Source organism: Oryctolagus cuniculus, chromosome 1 (assembly GCF_964237555.1).
Source record: "Oryctolagus cuniculus chromosome 1, mOryCun1.1, whole genome shotgun sequence".
NCBI classification, from domain to species: domain Eukaryota; kingdom Metazoa; phylum Chordata; class Mammalia; order Lagomorpha; family Leporidae; genus Oryctolagus; species Oryctolagus cuniculus.
Genome location: NC_091432.1, coordinates 180028213 through 180049041, shown reverse-complemented (window position 1 = coordinate 180049041; position 20829 = coordinate 180028213). Strand labels below are relative to the sequence as shown.

General features: G+C 37.1%; 1 protein-coding gene across 24 annotated transcripts in view; it reads right to left on the bottom strand.

Moving 5' to 3' along the window:
• The window catches only part of CNTLN (centlein), a 396518-nt gene that overhangs the window by 283130 nt on the left and 92559 nt on the right, over nt 1-20829 (bottom strand). For all 24 annotated transcript variants that reach the window (XR_011380190.1, XR_007919395.2, XM_051845306.2 and 21 more), the window contains 3 exons: nt 16241-16325; nt 6523-6657; nt 5708-5887 (listed from right to left, as the gene is read on the bottom strand). Coding sequence is in view for 22 of the 24 variants with exons in the window: in XM_051845306.2 (XP_051701266.2) it covers nt 5708-5887; nt 6523-6657; nt 16241-16325 (400 nt within the window). In the remaining 2 variants the exon portion in view is untranslated. The remainder of the gene's footprint in view (nt 1-5707; nt 5888-6522; nt 6658-16240; nt 16326-20829) is intronic.

The following is a 20829-nucleotide window of genomic DNA, read 5'->3' as shown; positions in this document are numbered from 1 at the left end:
TGAGGCTTAATGCTATAACGAGTACTCAAACAGTATATTTCACTTTGTGTTTCTATGGGGGTGCAAACTGTTGAAATCTTTACTTAATGTACACTAAACTGATCTTCTGTTAAAAAAAAAAAAAAAAAAAGAAAAGAAACTATCAATTCCCAACTTGACTCTCACTGGGATTAAACATGACAATAGGTCTGATCTGATTTCATCATCATTTAAAAAAAAATCATCTATTATTTTTCACTTTATGTTTCTGTGTGGGAACAAACTGTTGAAATCCTTACTTAAGGTATACTAAGCTGATCTTCTGTATACTAAGATAATCGAAAATGAATCTTGATGTGAATGGAAGGGGAGAGGGAGTGGGAAAGGGGAGGGTGGTGGGTGGGAGGGACGGTATGGGGGGGAAAGCCATTGTAACCCATGAGACGTACTTTGGAAATTTATATTCATTAAATAAAAGATAAAAAAAAAAAAATAACATTCAAATAGAAATAGAAATTCTGGCTTTTATATTTGTTGTGAATGTATCTTTGTTGGAAATTCTTATGTCCTCCTTTGACTTAGAATTACTGTCTTGCATGCTTTGTTTCCATCTGAAGGACCCCCTTTACCATTTCCTATAGCACTAGTCTAATGGTAATTAACTCTCTGGACTTGTGTTTGTGGATGTCTTCACTTTTCCCTCACTTTTTTAAAGATTTATTTTATTTGAAAGGCAGAGCTACAGAGAGGCAGTGGCAGTGGCAGTGGCAGTGGCAGTGGCAGTGGCAGTGGCAGTGGCAGTGGCAGAGAGAGAGAGAGAGAGAGAGAGAGAGAGAGAGGTCTTCCATCCTCTGGTTCACTCCCCAGATGGCTGCAAGGGCAGTGAAGTAGGCAGGCATACAGGTTAAAATAGATTAGGTTTGTGAGCTGGAAGACCACGCCTTCGCCATGCCCCTGTGTGACCTCATGACCCTACCTGGCCACACCTGGGTGCCCACCAGCCAATCAGGTTAATTAACCACTTCCCTTTGGAAGAGGGTTAAAAGCCCTCTCTTCCCTGGCCCCTTGCCAGGAGTGGGCTGGCTATAGCCCTGTGCCTCCAGGGTGCATGGCCTTCAGGCCAACTGCCCTAGGCTTCCTGGCCTAGATGCTCCTCCATGTGGCTGGTTCCTGGTGCTCAATATGAACCCAGATTTACCTCTCTCTCTTAAATAAAGCTCTCATCTTTCTCACTAAATAAAAGCCTAAAGTCTACCATGCTGCCTCATTTATAGATGCTGGTATTTAGAATTCTTCTCTAAATATTAGGCAGGCTTATTAATATTAGGGATTTATTAGTAAGCATATCATATGGCACCCCAAATTCTGGTAACATATGTGGCATCCCACATGGTGCTTCTGGGGAACATTAAAGAGCCACATTTTGGAGTCATTCCTAATTTCAGCAGGAGCTAAGCCTATCCGAAGCCAGGAGCCAGGAGCTTCTTCCAGGTCTCCCATGTGGGTGCACAGGCCCAAGGACTTGGGCCATCTTCTACTGCTTTCCCAGGCCATAGGAGAGAGCTGGATCCGAGAGGAGCAGCCAGGACTTGAACCAGAGCCCATAGGGGACACCAGCACTGCAGGCTGCTGCTTCACCCGATATGCCACAGCCCCGGCCCCTCCCTCATTTTTGAAGGGACATGAACCATCAGATGGAAGACCTCTCTTTCTGCCTCTCCTCTCTCTGTGTAACTCTGACTTTCAAATAAATAAATCAATCTTAACAAAAAAAGATTAACAAGAGAAAAGCAAAATATTTGTTTAAGCCAAGTTTTACATGACATCAGAAATGCAAAACTCAAAGATCCAGGAAAAGGGCCAGCACTATGGCGTAGCAGGTGGTTACGGCATCCCATAACACCAGTTCAAGTCCCAGTTACTTCACTTCCAATGATTAAAGTATCTGTACAATGGAGTCTTATTCAATAATAAAAAGGAATGAAGTATTGAAATATGCTAACACATGGGTAAACTTTGAAAATATTAACCAGGGTTGGAGAACCTTCTGAATCCAAAGGGCATTTGAATATTTATAACATAATTCATGCGTCATACAAAATTATCAACTTACAAATTAGCTTAATGTAGATTAACTGATTTTCAAGTCCTGCCTGTAGTTGCCTTGGTAGGACAAGATCAAAAGGTTTCATGGGCCATATATCCATGAGCCAGATTCCCCCATCTCTACTACATGGAAGAGGTCAGTCACAAAAGACTACAGACTGCAATTAATGTTCTTAAAATGTTTATAGAATATAAAGATCTATAGAGGCAGAAGGTAGATTTGTAGTTATGTAGAGCTCGGGAATAAGAGGGAAATGCAGAATGACTGCTAAAAATATAGGGTTTCATTTTTGGGATAATGAAAATGTTTCCTAATTGATTGTGGTCATAATTTTACAACTTTGTGCATAAACTAAAAACCACTGAATCTAGACTTTAAATGAATTAAATGTATAAAGAAAATATGACATACAAATTATAATCCAATAAATTTTTTTAAAAGGAAAAGGGGGTTACAGCACTGTGGTGTAGCAGGTTAAACCAACCCCTACAATGATGGCATCCCATATGGGCACTGGTTCTAGTCCCAGCTGCTCCACTTCCAATCCAGCTTCTTGCTAACACTCCTAGAAAAAGAAGCATAAGATTGCCCAAGTCCTTGGACCACTGCACCCATGTGCGAGATCTGGATGAAGCTCCTGGCTACTGGTTTTGGCCAATCATTGTGGCCATTTAGAGGGTAAATCAATGGATGGAAGATCTACTCTCTCCTTCCCTTTCTCTATACATTTGCCTTCCAAATAAATCTTAAAAAAAAAAAAAAAAAAAGAAAGAAAGAAAGAAAGAAAGAAAGAAAAGAGGGGCCAGCATTGTGGTGTAGAGGGTAAATCTGCTACCTGTGACTCTGGCGCCAATTTGTGTCCTGGCTGCTCCACTTCAGATTCAGATTCCTGCTAATGGCCTGGGACAAACAGGGGAAGATGGCCTGAGTGTTTGGGCCCCTGCCATCCTTGTAGGAGACCTGGATAAAGCTCCTGGCTCCTGGCTTTGGCCATTGTGGCCATCTGGTGAATGAACCAGCAGATGAAAGATCTATTTCTTTCTCTAACTCTGCCATTCAAAAGAAATATCTTAAAATAAACTTAAAATTTTTCTAAAAAGTTTAAATAGGCAAATTATTATTATCGATAAAAATAATTAATTAGAAAAATAAAAAACTGAACAAAGCATTAAAATTAACAATTGGGGAAAACTGTTCCATAGAAGTTCAAGTAACATTCCTGTATTCTGGAAATATAATAGAAAATATATTACTTATTATAATACAATGTTATTTACAATAATATTTGTGTTAGAATCAATAAGGCCACTGAAGCCTAAACCCCTAAGCTCAATAAAACTAGTCAAAGGTAGATAAAAGGCTAGTAGAATGTTTATTGCTGGGGAAAGCCCCTTACCTGGGACATTCAAAATTGCTAAGACAATGCATTGTCCACTTTACCAAGAAGCTTTTCTTCAGGTCCGCCATCTACCTTATCAGGTTCCATATGGCTCTATGCGCCTCTCCCAAAAAGCTGCTTAAGAAGGGACTCTGCCTCTTGTTCAAACAGAATGAAACCTGGCTTCAAACCCCCTGCCCCGAATCCCCACTCTTTAACTCCCTTTCCACCCCCTCTAAAATAAACTCCTTTTTATTTTGACTAATTGCCTCGTTGCCTTCTTAGAACCCTAAAAATCCTAAAGCCTAACAAATTATTTTTAGGAATAAATCTAAAAAAACGAGGCAATGCAATTTTAGAGGAATTCACAAAACTTTATCCCATACAGAATCACAACTCTCTCAAAATTAAGTCATAGATTAAGTGTGGGTCAAATCTACTTTCTAGCTATTTTTCATTGAAGCTAATAAAATGATTCTTATTATTATAAAACAGTAAAGACACACATTTAGGGCTTATGAAGTAGACTTGTCTACCAAACTGTGAATCAACTTACAGAGTTACAGTATCCCAAACCATGAAAATAGTAGAAAGTCCAGAGATAAGCACGCATACATGTGGACACTTAAGAGATGTGAGAAAGATTAATTCACAAATCAATAAACTATTGAGTAAATGATGTGAAAATCATACTATAAAACGAATTCTAACTAAATACTTTAGGATAGGGAATACTTTAAAACTCATAAAGCATCATAAAGCAAAAACTTTAGAAAGTAATAAAATTGACTATTAAAATTCATACATCGTTGGAAGTCCAATTTACCTTATTCAAGATAGAAAAACATCACAGAAATAAAAGTTACAGCAAATCTAGAAATTATTATTTTGAATGGCATAAATAAGCACATGAAAATTATCACAAATAATCACATAGTTGTGAAACAACACAAAAAATGTTACTTACCTTTATCACACTATCAAATTGTTTAAAGGTTATACAAAAATAGAAATGAACACCACACTGATATAAAACATCAAGAAAACAACTGCATTACAATTCAATCTTCTTTATGGTGTAGTCATTCCCTGATTGTGTACTAATTTCCTAATGTATTTCCTTAAATATATTCAATAAATTGATTCACATACTCAAAAAGATGCAGCTTCTTCTCTTAAATAGTTATGCACACATGCATACACACATATGACATATACATACACATTAAATGAGTATATTTGTTGGACAGTTACATATATATAAGCATTTATTTGTTATATATTCTTTTTAGGCACACAAAGAAAGATTACAATATGGTAAAAGAGAAACCTGAATTTTATGGGAAAAAATGTTGAGCAAAAAAACTTTTCAAGACAGAGGGTACCACAAAAATGTATGTTTTAAAAATACTAATATAAAAGAATATAAGCAGTTGTCCTGGACTAGCAGTTAAGATGTTGGTTAAGGTGCCTGTATTCATATGTGAATATGTGAATGCCTCGTTTCAGTCCTGAGTTCTAGTTAATGCAGACCCTGGAAGGCAGCAGAGATGGCTTATTTGAATGAGTTCCTGCACCCATATGAGAGAGGACTGAGTTCCCAGTTCCCAATTTTGGCCATTTCATGCATTTTGGGAGTGAACCAGTGGATGGCAGTTCTCTCTCCCTCTCTCTCTCTCTTGCAAATAAATAAATAAAAATTTTAAGAGGTAAGAATATTATAAAGATTGATGGTAACTTTCACCCTTCTATAAAAATAAAATTTTACTATGAATAAGAGCCTTTTAAAGTCAAACAAAACATAATTTTAGAACCACATTTGAGTATTTTAACTGTTTTGTGGGTTTTTTTTTTTTGCCATATTTTATTTTTTAAAGGGCCTAGAAAACATTCTTTACACTGCAATATTATCTAACTATATTTATAACCATAAGCTTGAATTAAAAAAACTCAAAATCCCTGACTCTAAATATATTTTTTCAAAACACATTTTATTTCAAAATGCAACAGCCTTTATTTTTTAATGATTACGTTTTAGGATAACTATTTGAAGTCAGTTTCCTGCTTTGCAGCATCAATTTTTAAAAAGCTGTGGGTCTTAAGTGAAAGAATATAAATTAATGCTAGTCCCCACTGGTGGATTTGAATATATAACTTATTACTTAAAGAAAATAGTATGTCTTAAACTTCCTATACGAAGTGAGAGCCAAAACAGCAGTGTGGATTCCATGCTCATTCTATACCTTTATTTTTGCTTCAGTGCTGTGTTTTTCTTTTCTCCAATGTGTTTCCTGCTTCCTCAGTTTCTCCAGGTCATTTAGCAGGTCAGTGCAGCGGATATTTAATTTCTCATTTTCCTCCTCCAGATTTTTTATAACCAGTCTATTTTGTTCTTCTTTATTCTGTACACGCTCCTTAGCGTCCTGTAGAACAGTACCACAAGGGCCAATAAACAAAATAAAACCAAAAACCAAAAAAAAAAAAAAAAAAAAAAAAAAAAAAAGGTGAGAACTAATCAGCAAATATAAACTGTGCAGTTTTACCCTCACAGCAGCTTCTTCTATATTTGATGGCCAAGGTCACCTGTGTACTTTTATTGGCCTCTTTTCATGCAGGTGGATGGGTCATATTTTTTCACTGGATGACAGCTTTGATGAGTACACATTTGCAAAGAGCCCATTAATTGATCAAGCTGCCTTTGATGCTGTCCCCAGCTATTTTTGAGACCCACACAGACATATCCTCCCAGACCTGGGTTTTATCAATTAATAATGCCAGTCCCATCAGAATCTAATTACAAGAAGCCACATATTCACACTCCTACTTTCTTAGCTCCATTTCCATCATTAACTATTTATCTGGAAGTTATAAAGCTTAGAGTCTTAGCTTTAAAGCATCTTTATCAGAGTTTTTGCATGTGTGAAAAACTGTATGGTACAGCAGGGCCTAAGGCAATTTTTCCTCTAAGCCTGTCACTTTCTGTGCCACAAAGGCTGACAAAGCTTAAAGCAGGACTTCAAAGCAACAGTCCTATAAAACTGTGTACAAGTCAACACACCTTAACTTCTTGACTTTTATCTTTAAATTTCTTCTGCAAGTTGCTGAATTCTTCCCTTAAGAAAGCATATTCTTCATCTACTGCAATCTTCTTCTTTACAAGGTCATTTATTTCCTGCTTTAGTACTGATTCTCTCTGTGGAAAAAATTTAAATTATTGGTGAGCTGGTATTTCCAAGAAAAAATTATTTTAAGTTTTAGATTTTAACTGCTCATATCAGAATTAGCTAGCTTTCATACTAATATTTTCCATCATAATTATCATTTCCTGTGATATGTCCATGGATTATGAACAAATATGTGCAAGTAGGGTCCCTATTCATTAGTTCCAAATGAAGAACACAAAAAGCTTTACAGCAAATAGGCCACATAATTTCAGAACTTAGGTACATAATACGAGTAAACAAAAATTTATCAGGACACTCTAATACAAAAAGCCTTATAGGCCGGCGCCGTGGCTCAATAGGCTAATCCTCCACCTTGCGGCGCCGGCACACCGGGTTCTAGTCCCGGTTGGGGTGCCGGATTCTGTCCCGGTTGCCCCTCTTCCAGGCCAGCTCTCTGCTATGGCCAGGGAGTGCAGTGGAGGATGGCCCAGGTGCTTGGGCCCTGCACCCCATGGGAGACCAGGAAAAGCACCTGGATCCTGGCTCCTGCCATCGGATCAGCGCGGTGCGCCGGCTGCAGCAGCGGCCATTGGAGGGTGAACCAACGGCAAAAGGAAGACCTTTCTCTCTGTCTCTCTCTCTCACTGTCCACTCTGCCTGTCAAAAAAAAAAAAAAAAAAAAAAGCCTTATAGCCAAAAGAAGAATTATTTATTCTATTATTTCAATGTCATTTGGAAAACTTTTTTTTTTGAGAAATAATTACGGTTTTCAGAAGGCATAAATCATTTCAAAGAATAGAAAATGGCAATTTTATTGGTACTAACATTCTTATGCTATTGCCAAAATACTGAGACTACTAGAATTTTTAACTGAATAATCTGCTAAGAGGCAAGAAATAATTAAATGATACCTAATTGGTGGATGTACCCATGACTTAATTCTCAGCTTCCCTCTTTTCTCTTTACAGCTTTCTCACAGAAAATTTATCCTCTCTACTATCTTCTAGTCTTACTTCCAGTCCATAATCCAGCCTTGAATTTTCCAGTTACCAATCTCACATTTCTTTTTTTAAATACTTTTTAAAATTTTTTATTTATTTATTTTTTGACAGGCAGAGTTAGACAGCGAGAGAGAGACAGAGGGAGAGAGTTACCGACAGTGAGAGACAGAAAGAAAGGTCTTCCTTCCGTTGGTTCACTTCCCTATTGGCAGCCACAGCAGGCGCCGCGACAATCCAAAGCCAGGAGCTGGGTGCTTCCTCCCGGTCTCCCATGCGGGTGCAGGGACCCAAGCACTTGGGCCATCCTCCACTGCCCTCCCAGGCCACAGCAGAGAGCTAGACTGGAAGGGGAGCAACCAGGACTAGTACCCGGCACCCCAACCAGGACTAGAACCCGGGGTGCCGGTGCCGCAGGCGGATTAGCCTAGTGACCAAGGCACTGGCCCACCAATCTCACATTTCTAACTTTCTGTTCAATACCTACACTTGGATGGAGGGAGAGGAGGATGAAGGGAGAGAGAAAGAAAGGCTGAAAAGAATAAACAAATCCTTTGAGACTTAATAGTATACAATTAAACTAGGAACTATTAATTCACATTACAGGTATTTCAGAAGAAGAAGAGAAAATAAAATGCACAGAAAACTATTTAATGAAATAATTGCTGAAAATTTTCAAAATCTTGGGAAAGATAAAGACATCTAGATGCTACCTTCCAATAGGTATTATAGTCAGACTCTGTAAAATACAAGAAAAAGAAAACTCTAAAATCAGCAAGAGAGAAGTGCCAAGTCCGTTATATAAAGGAAGCCCCATTAGACTGACAGCAGACTTCTCAGCTGAAGCCTTATAGAACAAGAGAGAATGAAATGAAATAGTCAGTCTTGAAAGAAAAAAATCACAGCCAAGAATACTATGTTCAGTAAATAAATACTTCCAAAATGAAACAGAAATAATGATCCTCCATGAAAAGCAAAAACTGAAGGAACTTGGGTCTGGTGCTGTGGCAAAGCGGGTAAAGCCTCTGCCTGCAGTGCCGGCATCCCACCAGTTTGAGTCCCAGCTGCTCCACTTCCGATCCAGCTCTCTGCTGTGGCCTGGGAAAGCAGTAGAAGATGGCCCAAGTCCTTGGGCCTGTGCACCCACATGGGAGACCTGGAAGAAGCTCCTGGCTCCTGACTTCAGATCGGCACATATCCAGCAGTTGCAGCCAACTGGAGAGTGAACCAATGGATGGAAGACCTCTCTCTCTCTCTTTCTCTCTCTGCCTCTCCTTCTCTCTCTGTAACTCTGACTTTAAATAAATAAATCTTTAAAACAAAAACATTGTATATTCCCTTCTATTATTATATATAGTGGCAACAGCTATTTTATGAAATTTTTATCTCATGTATGTATACCGGATCATGAAATAACATGTACTTCTTTCAGTGAGGAAATCATTAAGAAAAATTTTAAACAACACTTGTCCAGACTCTATACATTTAGAGGTGAAATTTTTGTATCATTGGCTATAGGTATTTTAAGATTTACAATCCTTTCACATCACCACTAACACACAACTCTCACACTTACAAATGTTTTACAAATCCAGTAAGAATAAATGGCATGTCCATATAAATTTAATTATTCCCTGTTTTAATTATTGGCCATAACAAAATTTGCCTGACATCAATCAAACAGCATCAGAATAGCTACATTAAAATGACACTCCATGTCAATTTGTAAAGTCAACAACAGGAGTCACTGTGCACTTACTCCTCATGTAGGATCTCTGTCCTTAATGTGCTGTACACTGAGGCTTAATGCTATAACGAGTACTCAAACAGTATATTTCACTTTTTCACTTTGTGTTTCTACGGGGGTGCAAACGATTGAAATCTTTACTTAATGTACACTAAACTGATCTTCTGTAAAAAAAAAAAAAAAGAAATTATCAATTCCCAACTTGACTCTCACTGGGATTAAACATGACAATAGGTCTGATCTGATTTCATCATCATTTAAAAAAAATCATCTATTATTTTTCACTTTATGTTTCTGTGTGGGAGCAAACTGTTGAAATCCTTACTTAAGGTATACTAAGCTGATCTTCTGTATATTAAGAGAATCGAAAATGAATCTTGATGTGAATGGAAGGGGAGAGGGAGTGGGAAAGGGGAGGGTTGTGGGTGGGAGGGACGGTATGGGGGGGGGAAGCCATTGTAACCCATGAGTCGTACTTTGGAAATTTATATTCATTAAATAAAAGATAAAAAAAAAATGACACTCCATAGGCTAATCCTCCGCCTTGCGGCGCCGGCACACCGGGTTCTAGTCCCAGTCAGGGCACTGGATTCTGTCCCAGTTGCCCCTCTTCCAGGTCAGCTCTCTGCTATGGCCCGGGAGTGCAGTAGAGGATGGCCCAAGTCCTTGGGCCCTGAACCCCATGGGAGACCAGGAGAAGCACCTGGCTCATGGCTTCGGATCAGCGCGATGCGCCAGCTGCAGCACGCTGGCCACAGTGGCCATTGGAGGGTGAACCAACGGCAAAAGGAAGACCTTTCTCTCTGTCTCTTTCAATATTCAGCTTCCACACCCTCCATAAACCTTCTCCAACTATTCCAGTATTATGTAACGACTGCCATTTCAAATTGTCTCTATTAACTACATTACTCATTGAACACATTTTACCATGTTGTTAATTATCTTCCTACATACTTAAACTATCTCCTATACTAGATTAGTAAATGTTTAAGGATGACTTGACACTGAATAATAAACTGAATGATGTAAACAATAAGACCCTTTATAAAATATCTATTGGCCCACCCCTTGAAAAATAAATGACAACATTTGAGTTTCACTCTTCTATTCTGTAGACTAATTTATATTCTAGGAAGGAGAGAATACTAACCACCTGAAGTTTCAGAAAGGTTTTCTTCCCATTAAAGTGAGCTAAATTTAGTAAGCACTGACAATATAAATGACACCAATAGCAAGTTCTATCATGAGAATTAGTTAATAATTTAAAGTTTATCATTTAAATTAACTTTGTAATTTTACAAAGACAAACAGAACTAATGTGTAGGCAAAAAAAAGCATATTAAGGTGGTAATTGGCTAATCAAAACTTCATATTGGTATAATGAAGTTGACAAGTTTGATATTATTGTCCACAACCATTAAAGCAATAAATTATAGTCACTCCCAATACAAGAGGATTGATAAATCAAACTTTCAAAAAATTTTGTATAATTCAACACTTTTTCCTAATAAAAATACCCTCAATGAAGCTTTTTAAAATGGAAGCACAAGTTTATACAATTAAAGTTCACTTTAAATTTCTGCTTTATGAAATTTTTTAAAAAGTCATTTATTTCAGAGGCACACAGGAAGAGAGGCAGACAGACAGACTCAAAGAGAAGGCAAAAGAAAGAGAGAGACACCCCATCCACTGGTTCATTTTCCAAATCCCTTCAATGGCTGTGGCTAGGTTAGGGCCAAAGCTGGAGCCAAAAACTCAATCCTTGTCTCACACATGGTGGCAGGAGTTCTATCACATATGTCATCACCTCTGTTTCTCAAGGTCAGCATAAGCAGGAAACGGGAACCAGGAGCTAAGCAGGGCATAAAATCCAGGCACTCCAATGTAGGATGCAGACATCACAATCAACATCTCCACCACTAGGCCACACCCCACCCATATGGGACATTTTCAGCAAACCAGTCTGGATACAGTAAATTCTTAATGGTCTGGTTTGAATTAGTATTAAAACAGCAAAACGGAAATTGAGGAACCATAAAACATAACAAGAGAAAGTGTGTCTGGAAAAATAATTTATTATGGATAAGCCATGAAATGAATAATTCAAATAATGGTCAAGAGAAGTATACAGAGTAAGAAGAGAATAATAGTAGGTATGAAGCGAAAATTAAAAGTAGAGGAGGGGAACAGCATATGACCTAAAGCTCTATCAGGCAGTACTTGAGTAAAGTTAATTATTTATACTGACCTAGTTTTAAAATTGACCTGAGGCCGGCGTCGTGGCTCACTAGGCTAATCCTCCAGCTAGCGGCACCGGCACACCGGGTTCTAGTCCCGGTTGGGGCGCCGGATTCTGTCCCGGTTGCCCCTCTTCCAGGCCATCTCTCTGCTGTGGCCAGGGAGTGCAGTGGAGGATGGCCCAAGTCCTTGGGCCCTGCACCCCATGGGAGACCAGTAGAAGTACCTGGCTCCTGCCATTGGATCAGCGCAGTGCGCCAGCCACAGCGCGCCGGCCGCGGCGGCCATTGGAGGGTGAACCAACGGCAAAGGAAGACCTTTCTCTCTGTTTCTCTCTCTCACTGTCCACTCTGCCTGTCAAAAAAATTGACCTGAAAGTATTAATATAAAATAGAGAAGTAATAAAAACAGAACAACTAAAATAGAGGTATAGGAGTAAAGAGAAGGAGTAATAAAACTAATGGCAACTGAAAACCAAGAGTTATTATTGAACTTCATGGAGGGGAAGAAAAAACAGAAGTATAATGACTAAAAGCAGTAATCATCTAATTAAATACAATATACTAAATTATCAAAAGTCATGTTATATAATACAAGGGAAATTTTTAAAAAGATTTATTTGAAAGGCAGCGTTACAGAGAGAAAAGGAGAGACACAGAGAGAAAGAGATCTTCCATCTGTTAGTTCACTCCAAAATGGCAGCAATAACTAGGGCTGGGCCAAGCCAAAGTCAGGAGCTTCATCCTGCTCTCCCACAAGGGTACAGGGGCCCAAGTACTTGTGCCATCCTCTTCTGTTTTCCCAGGAGTATCATTAGGGAGCTGAATCAGAAGTGGAGCAGCCAGGACTCAAACTGTTACCAAACTGTTGTTAGCATACCAGGCAGCAACTCAACCCACTATGCCACAATGCCAGCCCCCAGGGAAATTTTTATATAACTAATAGTGACAAAGCTAAAGCATAGACTTACCAGAAGAAGTTGTATGGAATTCTACCTCCAAACTACCTTAGGATTTTTGCTCCACATAAACTTTCCTGGTTCTGCATTCTGCATCTTTTTTTTATGAAATTTTAAAAAAAAATTTAAAAAATTTTAAAAAATTTAAAAAAAAATTTCATAAAGCAGAAATTTAAAGTGAACTTCAACTGTATAATGTTCTACATCTCTCTATCTCCCTTTCTCTCTCTCTCTCTGCAATCTCCATTCCCTTGAGCCATATTATTGCATAGCTTTGTCAGACTTAAATATTTTAAGATTTCATGTGCCATGTTCTTTCATTACTTTCTAAAATTACTTAAAATCTCATGGCTGCTTAAATTTTTTTGCAAATATCCCATCTTTTTATAGCATTTTATATCAGCCACCTTTTGCTTCTTAAAAGTCTTTTATTCTCAATTTATGAAATATTAAGGGAGCTTTTCTTTCCATACTTCCCTAAACAGTCTTTTTATCACTAAAATTTTTCTTTTCTCTCATCTATGCATAACATTGCCAAATATCTTATTGTCAAAATTTCTTTAAAGTCATCCCTCTAACTGTATAACATTAAATGTCTATATCTCAAGGTCAAAACTGCTTCCCAAGGGTCAGATTCATGCTTCCAATAGTTTGTTAAAAATCTATAAAGTGAATTTCCATCTGCAACTAAAACACAAACGGTCTTAAAGAAGCTCAACATTTTACTCTCAAAACAAGCTATGCTCCCTGTTAATAACCCTCTTTTTGATAATAATGTCACTGTTTTTCTGGTTTCTCCAGACTGAGAACCCTAAGAGTCACTTTCAATCTACTATCAATTCCCAATGGTTTCATTTATACACCTTTAATCCAAACAAATCTAATTAATTCAAGTCTATGAAATAAGCTCCTAACAGATCATTTCAATAAACACTAATCTCAAACCATAGTCTGTATATTATCAATGAAACAAACTATAAATTTCAATATTACTCAGACATACCCTAAACTCCTGTCTTCATGATTCTTGCCCAGTACTCACCCTGGGTAAACCTTCCTAGAATCTCTACCTATAGCAGCTGGTTTGAATACTTTAAGACCCCATCACTGAGTTTAATTTCTCCCTGTTCTGAGTCTTTGTTGCATGGCACATAGAATTTATCATTGCTATCTGGATTCAATCACATACTCAACAATTTCAATGAGTACCTATGGTGAGTCAGGAAGTGTGCTAAACATTAGGTGTTCAGTATACAAGGGTCAATGAGAAAAAAAAAAAAAAACACCAACCCAAATATAAGAAATAAACTAGTGTTAAGAAAATCAGTATTTGCATCTTATTTTTATTCTACTCTACTCCTAAATGGTTTTTGAGAATTATTAAAGGCAAAACCGTAACTGAATTTTCTACAGGATGATTAAACACATTTAATACAACATGTTATTGTACCTAACTGAAAATACATATAGTGAAATGTTATATCAATCACTGCACAAAAATGTATATAATTTAAGAAATTTGGGGCTCCCTAAAGAACAAATAATTTATTTTAAAAATTTAATATTTTACATAAAAACACAATTCTTCTTAAAAAAAGTAAATATTGTAATGATTTCTATCCAAGAGAGATATAGCAGTAAAATAATCAGTAATAGGGAAAATTCACTGCATTCAAGAAAATCAACATTTTTTAATGGTATGCTACATTTTAACTTGGATTCTGGCAAACTGAACTGCATTCACTAAAGCACTGCACATTTACTATAATAACATATTAAAAGAGTATCCAAACCCACTCTCTTTCTCTGTAGAACAATACCATTAAATGAGGAAGGGGCTGTTCAGCCTACAACTACATTTTCCCCAACCTCTGATTCTTGACGTTTTTCCAGTACAATGTGACTGCAAATTACATTGTCACTTGTGAGTTACAATATTGTAAGGTAGCTTAACCTAGTCTATTTTTGGGGGGGGGGGGGGACAGGCAGAGTGGACAGTGAGAGAGAGAGAAACAGAAAGAAAGGTCTTCCTTTTGCCATTGGTTCACCCTCCAATGGCCGCCATGGCCAGTGCACTGTGGCTGGCGCATCGCACTGATCCGAAGCCATGAGCCAGGTGCTTCCTCCTGGTCTGCCATGTGGGTGCAGGGCCCAAGTACTTGGGCCATCCTCCACTGTGGAGGGTTAGCCTATTGAGCCGCAGCGCCAGCCAACCTAGTTTAATTAATACACTGGGCATGTGGCAATATTTATCTTAGAATGTACTGGATATTGTTTGAGACTTAGATGCCAAATAAAATTTTTTTTTACAAAATGAATAAATTCTATCTTTAAAATGTTATAATTATTGTACCAAACAATTCTGGAGAAGGTAGTGCATTTTAACTGCATATTGGAATGCATATTCCATTTTAGAAAGAATTTGATGTGTACAGAAAATGAAAAAAAAAAAACGTGGATTAAAGTTAATGTCTCCTTTTAGTCCTTTAATAGAACAGCTTTATAATGATAATCAACTTTAGATCAAAGTTCTCATTATTGTTTAATTGGTTAGACAAAAAGATAGAATCTTTCCCTACTGAAACCAGTTTGAATACTTCAATACCTCATCAGAAAAAAATCCAGACAAAAAATCCACTTAATCCAGAAAAAAAAAAAAACTAAATTACAGCTAATTTAATCTATAATAAAATTAGATATAAAATAAATTTAAATATTATACAATGACACAGGCCATTCTTAGAAAATTTTTTTCACTTCAGTTGTTAAGATATTTATACCTGGCCTGTGCCGCAGCTCACTTGAATAATCCTCTGCCTTCGGCGCCGGCATACCAGATTCTAGTCCAGGTTGGAGTACCGGATTCTGTCCCAGTTGCCCTTCTTCCAGGCCAGCTCTCTGCTGTGGCCCGGGAGTGCTTGGGCCCTGCACCCGCATGGGAGACCAGGAGGAAGCACCTGGCTCCTGGCTTCAGACTGGCGCAGCGCCGGCCATAGCGGCCATTTGCGGGGTGAACCAATGGAAGTAAGACCTTTCTCTCTGTCTCTCTCTCACTGTCTAACTCTGTCAAAAAATAAAAATAAAAAAAAAGATATACCATAAAAATGGGACCTGTAAGCAATGAACACATGCATTTTTGCCATGATAATATACTGATTATACAATCACAGATCATTTTACATATGTATAATTTCATATGTATCATTATGAATAATTATATGTTATTTTATAATTTACTGACTACACATAAAAGATAGGACCATACTAATTCAAAAACTCAACGGAATCATTCCAATTATTGTTGAATTTTTCTACAAATGAAAATAATTTGAAAATTTACAAGTTTCAGAAATGAGCAATGCTTTCTAATAATAAAAGGCAAAGTTCAACAAAACAATGAGTTAATAGCTAGATATTACTCTAAAATTGTAACATTACCTTAAGAATTTTTAATGTATAAACATCATACTCTATTAATTCAGAAAACAAAGAACAGGCTATAAGCCAAGTATAATAATGAAAATAAAATAACTACAATGATTTTGAGATACTAACACTTCAACACAGCAATCCTAACATTTTTAATACTCATATTGGCAAAATAAGAACTTGAAATAATTTTAAAAATCTACAACCTGAAACAAATATAGAAATTTTATTATAATACCAACCTGTTCCAATTCTTGTATTTTAGCATCCTTGACTTGCAGAATTTCTAGAACTTTTCTATCCTTATATTCAGATTTCTGCTTTTCTCTAAAAACAAAAAATATATATATTGAGAGTTTATTAGTCAAAACTGGTAGTCATGCATTTAAATTGTTACCTCCTGATAAGGAATATCACTTTAAAATATGAGCCTAGAAAATTAAATCATCTTTGGCTGACAGCCCTTTCAGAATTAATCGGAACCATATGGCAAATGACAGCAACTTATAAGTGCTGACAACTAAGACAACTTCATACTAAAAGACAATTTAGTTTCCAGATTTAGATATATGATAAGAAATACATAAAACATGGTTTTGCTTAAAGTTGCTTGAAATAAGCATAATGTCATCACTTGGTGACATAAGCATTTTATACACACACTTATGTTAAGGATAAAATACTACCATTTTTAACGCAAGAGTCCAAAGGAGAAGGGCCAGAGATTTACTAATAATCAATATCCATGACTGGAAGTTTTGCATTTTAACACCTTCTTATACTTTTAATTCATTGAAAGTACCACTAAATAAACTGAAGTGGAGTTGTAAAACCAAAGCCATCATTCTCTGGGAAACATAAAAATCACAAAATTTATAAATGAGTAACTCCTAAGATTAAACAAATGTAACTTTAAAAAGGAAAAGGAAGAGAAGAAAGAAAAGAACAGAAATCTTAAAATGATTACACAATCAGGCTGACATTGGTTAAATTACATAAAATAATGAGGGGATATTTATTGGACACTGATTCATATTTTTAAAAAACCTTAGAGGTTCCAACATGGCAGAATAGAATCAGGATGGTCTGATTTACATGGGACGAAATTTATATATAAATAAGGAGAGAGAGTGCACTCTCAGGATAAAGCTGCAGGACAGCTGCAGTGGGGAGACCCTGACAGGGTAGTGGAGGTAGTCTGGACCCATGCTGAAAGAGCAAATACACAACAGAAGTCCCAGGGACTTGGATCTGGGGAAGAGGAGGCCCACCCCAGCAAGCCAGGTGAGAGGGGATTCCACAGGCCCAAGGCACTGCTGATGTAACAGGAGGGAGAGCTTAGTGAACTGCTTTTGGAGTTCCACATGGATCACTCACTACAGCAGGCCACCAATTGCCCAGAAGCAGGAAAAAATATTTTTAAAAAAGGTTGTGCTTCACTCTCCCTCCCCACCTCCACACTACAGTTGAAACATGTGGCCAGTTGGGGGAGACCTGATACCATTTTTGGATACAGGTAGGGGGCAGCCGCCCCAGCTCCCGAGTCAGTTGTACCACCCTAGTTGCCCTGTGATGGGAGGGGAAGGAGGGAGGAACCCCTATGGAGGGGAAGTGTTGCTTGTGGGAGTCTCCAACCAACGGAGCACAACTGAGAAGAGCCAGCAAGGCTGCAATGAGCAGATACTTTGCGCATCTGTGAACTAGAGATCTAATCCGAGAGCAAAAAATTCCAAAATGCTGAAAAGTAAAGGCAAAATTCAAAAAACAAGAATAAGGAAGACACAATGAGTCACCCAAAGGAACACTACAACATTTCAACCAAAGACTTTGAGGATGAAGAGATTGAGGAAATGTTAGAAATGGAACTAAAAAAACGAATCATTGGATTACTCAGAAGCAATCAGAAGCAAATTCACTACCTAAAGAAAACTATATGATATGAAAGAAAATTTTTCCCATAAAACTGAGATTAAAGAGAAACCAAATTATAATACTAGAATTTTTAAAATAGATCAAATAAAAATTGCAGTGCAAAGTCCTAAAAACAGAGTTGGTGAGGTAGAAGAAAGAATATCCAAGGTAGCAGACAAATCACTGGAAATTCTACAGTAAGACCAAAAACAAGAAGAAATTACAAAACTAAAAAACACAGTTGGAGACCTACAGTATACTATCAAATGACCCAACATACGAGTATTAGGAGTACCTGAAGGCATGAAAAGAGAGAAAGGATGAGGAGGCCTTTTTTAGTGAAATAATAACAGAAAACTTCCCTAATTTGGAGAAAGAAAGAGATATCCAAGTACAGGAAACATATAGAACTCCCAACAGAAAGGACCAGAAAAGATCTTCAACACAACACATTGTAGTCAAACTCTCCCAGTAAAACATAAAGAAAAGACTCTAAAATGCACACAAGAAAAATGCCAGATCACTTTCAGAAGATCTCCAACTAGACTCACAGTGGAATTCTCATCAGAAACCCTATAGGCTGAGAGAGAATGACAAGAAATATTTCAAGTCTTAAGAGAAACAAACTGCCAACCCAGAATACTGCATCCTGCAAAGCTCTCATGTATTAATGAAGGTGAAATAAAGACCTTTCATAACAAACAGAAATTGAAAGAATTTGTCCAGCCTTACAAAAGATGCTTAAGGATGTGATACACAGAAACAAAGAAACATGGTCATCACTACAAAATAATGAGAAGGCAGAAAATCTCCAAGCAAAATTAAAAAGGAAATCCAAAGTAAAAATATAGGAATGTTTATGGAAAAATGGCAGGGATAACTCATCACTTATCAATAGTCACCTTGAATGTAAATGTCTTCAACTCACCAGTTAAAAGAAACAGACTGGCTGAATGGATTAAAAAACAAAATCCATCTATATTTGCTGCCAATAAAAAACACATCTCACCAAAAAGATCCATACCAACTGAAAGTGAAAGAATGGAAAAAGGTATTCCATGTTAACAGAAACCAAAGAAGAGCTGGTGTAGCCATCCTAATATCAGACAAAACAGACATTTTTAAATAGTTAAAAGAGACTAAGAAGGGCACTATGTAATGATGAAGAAATCAATTCGACAGGAAGAAGTGATTAATATAAATGTATATGCACCTAATTACAGGGAACCTGGCTATTTAAAGTAAATATTAATGGATCTAAAAGGAGACATAAACTCCAATACAATAGTAATGGAGGAATTCAATACCTCTGTTTCAGCAATGGACAGATCACCTAGACAGAAAATCATCAAGGAAACAACAGAGTCAATCAACATTACAGACAAAATGGACCTAAAAGATACCTACAGAACATTCCACCCTACAGCCAGAGAATATACATTCTTCTCATTAGTGCATGGAAGTTTCTCTAGGATGAATCACATGCTGGCCATAAAGCAAGACAGCAAAAAATAATCAAAATCATACCATGCATCTTCCCTGACCACACAGAATGAAGCAGGAAATCAGCAACTCAGGAATATCTAGAACATGAGGAGATTAAACAACATGCTTCTGAATGAAGTGGGTCATAGAGGAAATCAAAAGAGAAATAAAAAAATTTCCAGAAACAAATGAAGATGATAATACAATACATCATAACTTATCGGGGGGCCGGCGCTGTGGCACAGTGGGTTAAAGCCTGGCCTGAAGCACCGGCATTCCATATGGGTGCTGGTTCTAGTCTTGGCTGCTCCTCTTCCAATTCAGCTCTCTGCTGTGGCCTGGGAAATTAGCAGAAGATGGCATAAGTCCTTTGGCCCTTGCACCCACATGGGAGACACAGAAGAAACTCCCGAATCCTGGCTTTGGATTGGCGCAGCTTCGGTCATTGTGGCCATCTGGGGAATGAACCAGCAGATAGAAGACTTCTCTCTCTGTCTCTACCTCTCTCTCTGTAACTCTGTCTTTCAAATAAATAAAAATAAATCTTTAAAAAAAGACACTTATGGGACACAGCAGAAGTAGTATAAATAGGAGAGTTTATAGCAATTGGTGCATACATCAAATATTTGGAAAGGCACCAAACAAATGAACTATCAATGCATCTGAAGGACCTAGAAAAACAACAGCAAACTGAACCCAAAGCTAGTAGGATAAAAGAAATAATTAACATTAGAGAAGAAATAAAAAATATGAAAACAAAAAAATACAAAAGATAGCAAAACAAAGAGATGGTTCTTTGAAAAATAAACAAAATTCACATACTATTGACCCAACTAACCAAAAGGAAAGACCCAAATAAATAAAATTAGAGATGAAAAAGTTAATGTTAACAACAGACACAAAAGAAATAAAAAAGAATCATCAGAAATTACTACAAAAGGCTGTATGCCTATAAACTGAACCTAGAAGAAATGGATAGATTTCTAGATACATACAACCCACCTAACTAGTGCCATGAAGACACAGAAAACCTAAACAGACCCATAACCAAGACAGAAATTGAAGTAGTAACAAACACCCTCCTAACCAAAAGAAAAAAAAAAAAAAAAAAAGCCCAGGACTGGACAGCTTCACTGCTTAATTCTAACAGACATATAAACAACAACTAACTTCCAATTCTTCTCAAGTTATTCAAAACAATTGAAAAGATACAACAGAGAAATAAAGAATACTATAGACCAATTTTCCTGATGAACATAGACACAAAAAACCTCAGCAAAATATTAGCCAATTGAATCCAACAACACATCAGGAATATCATTCACCCAGACTAAATGGGATTTATCCCTGGTATGCAGGGATAATCAACATTCACAAATCAATCAATGTGATACATCACATTAACAAATTGAAGTACGAAAACCATATGATTACC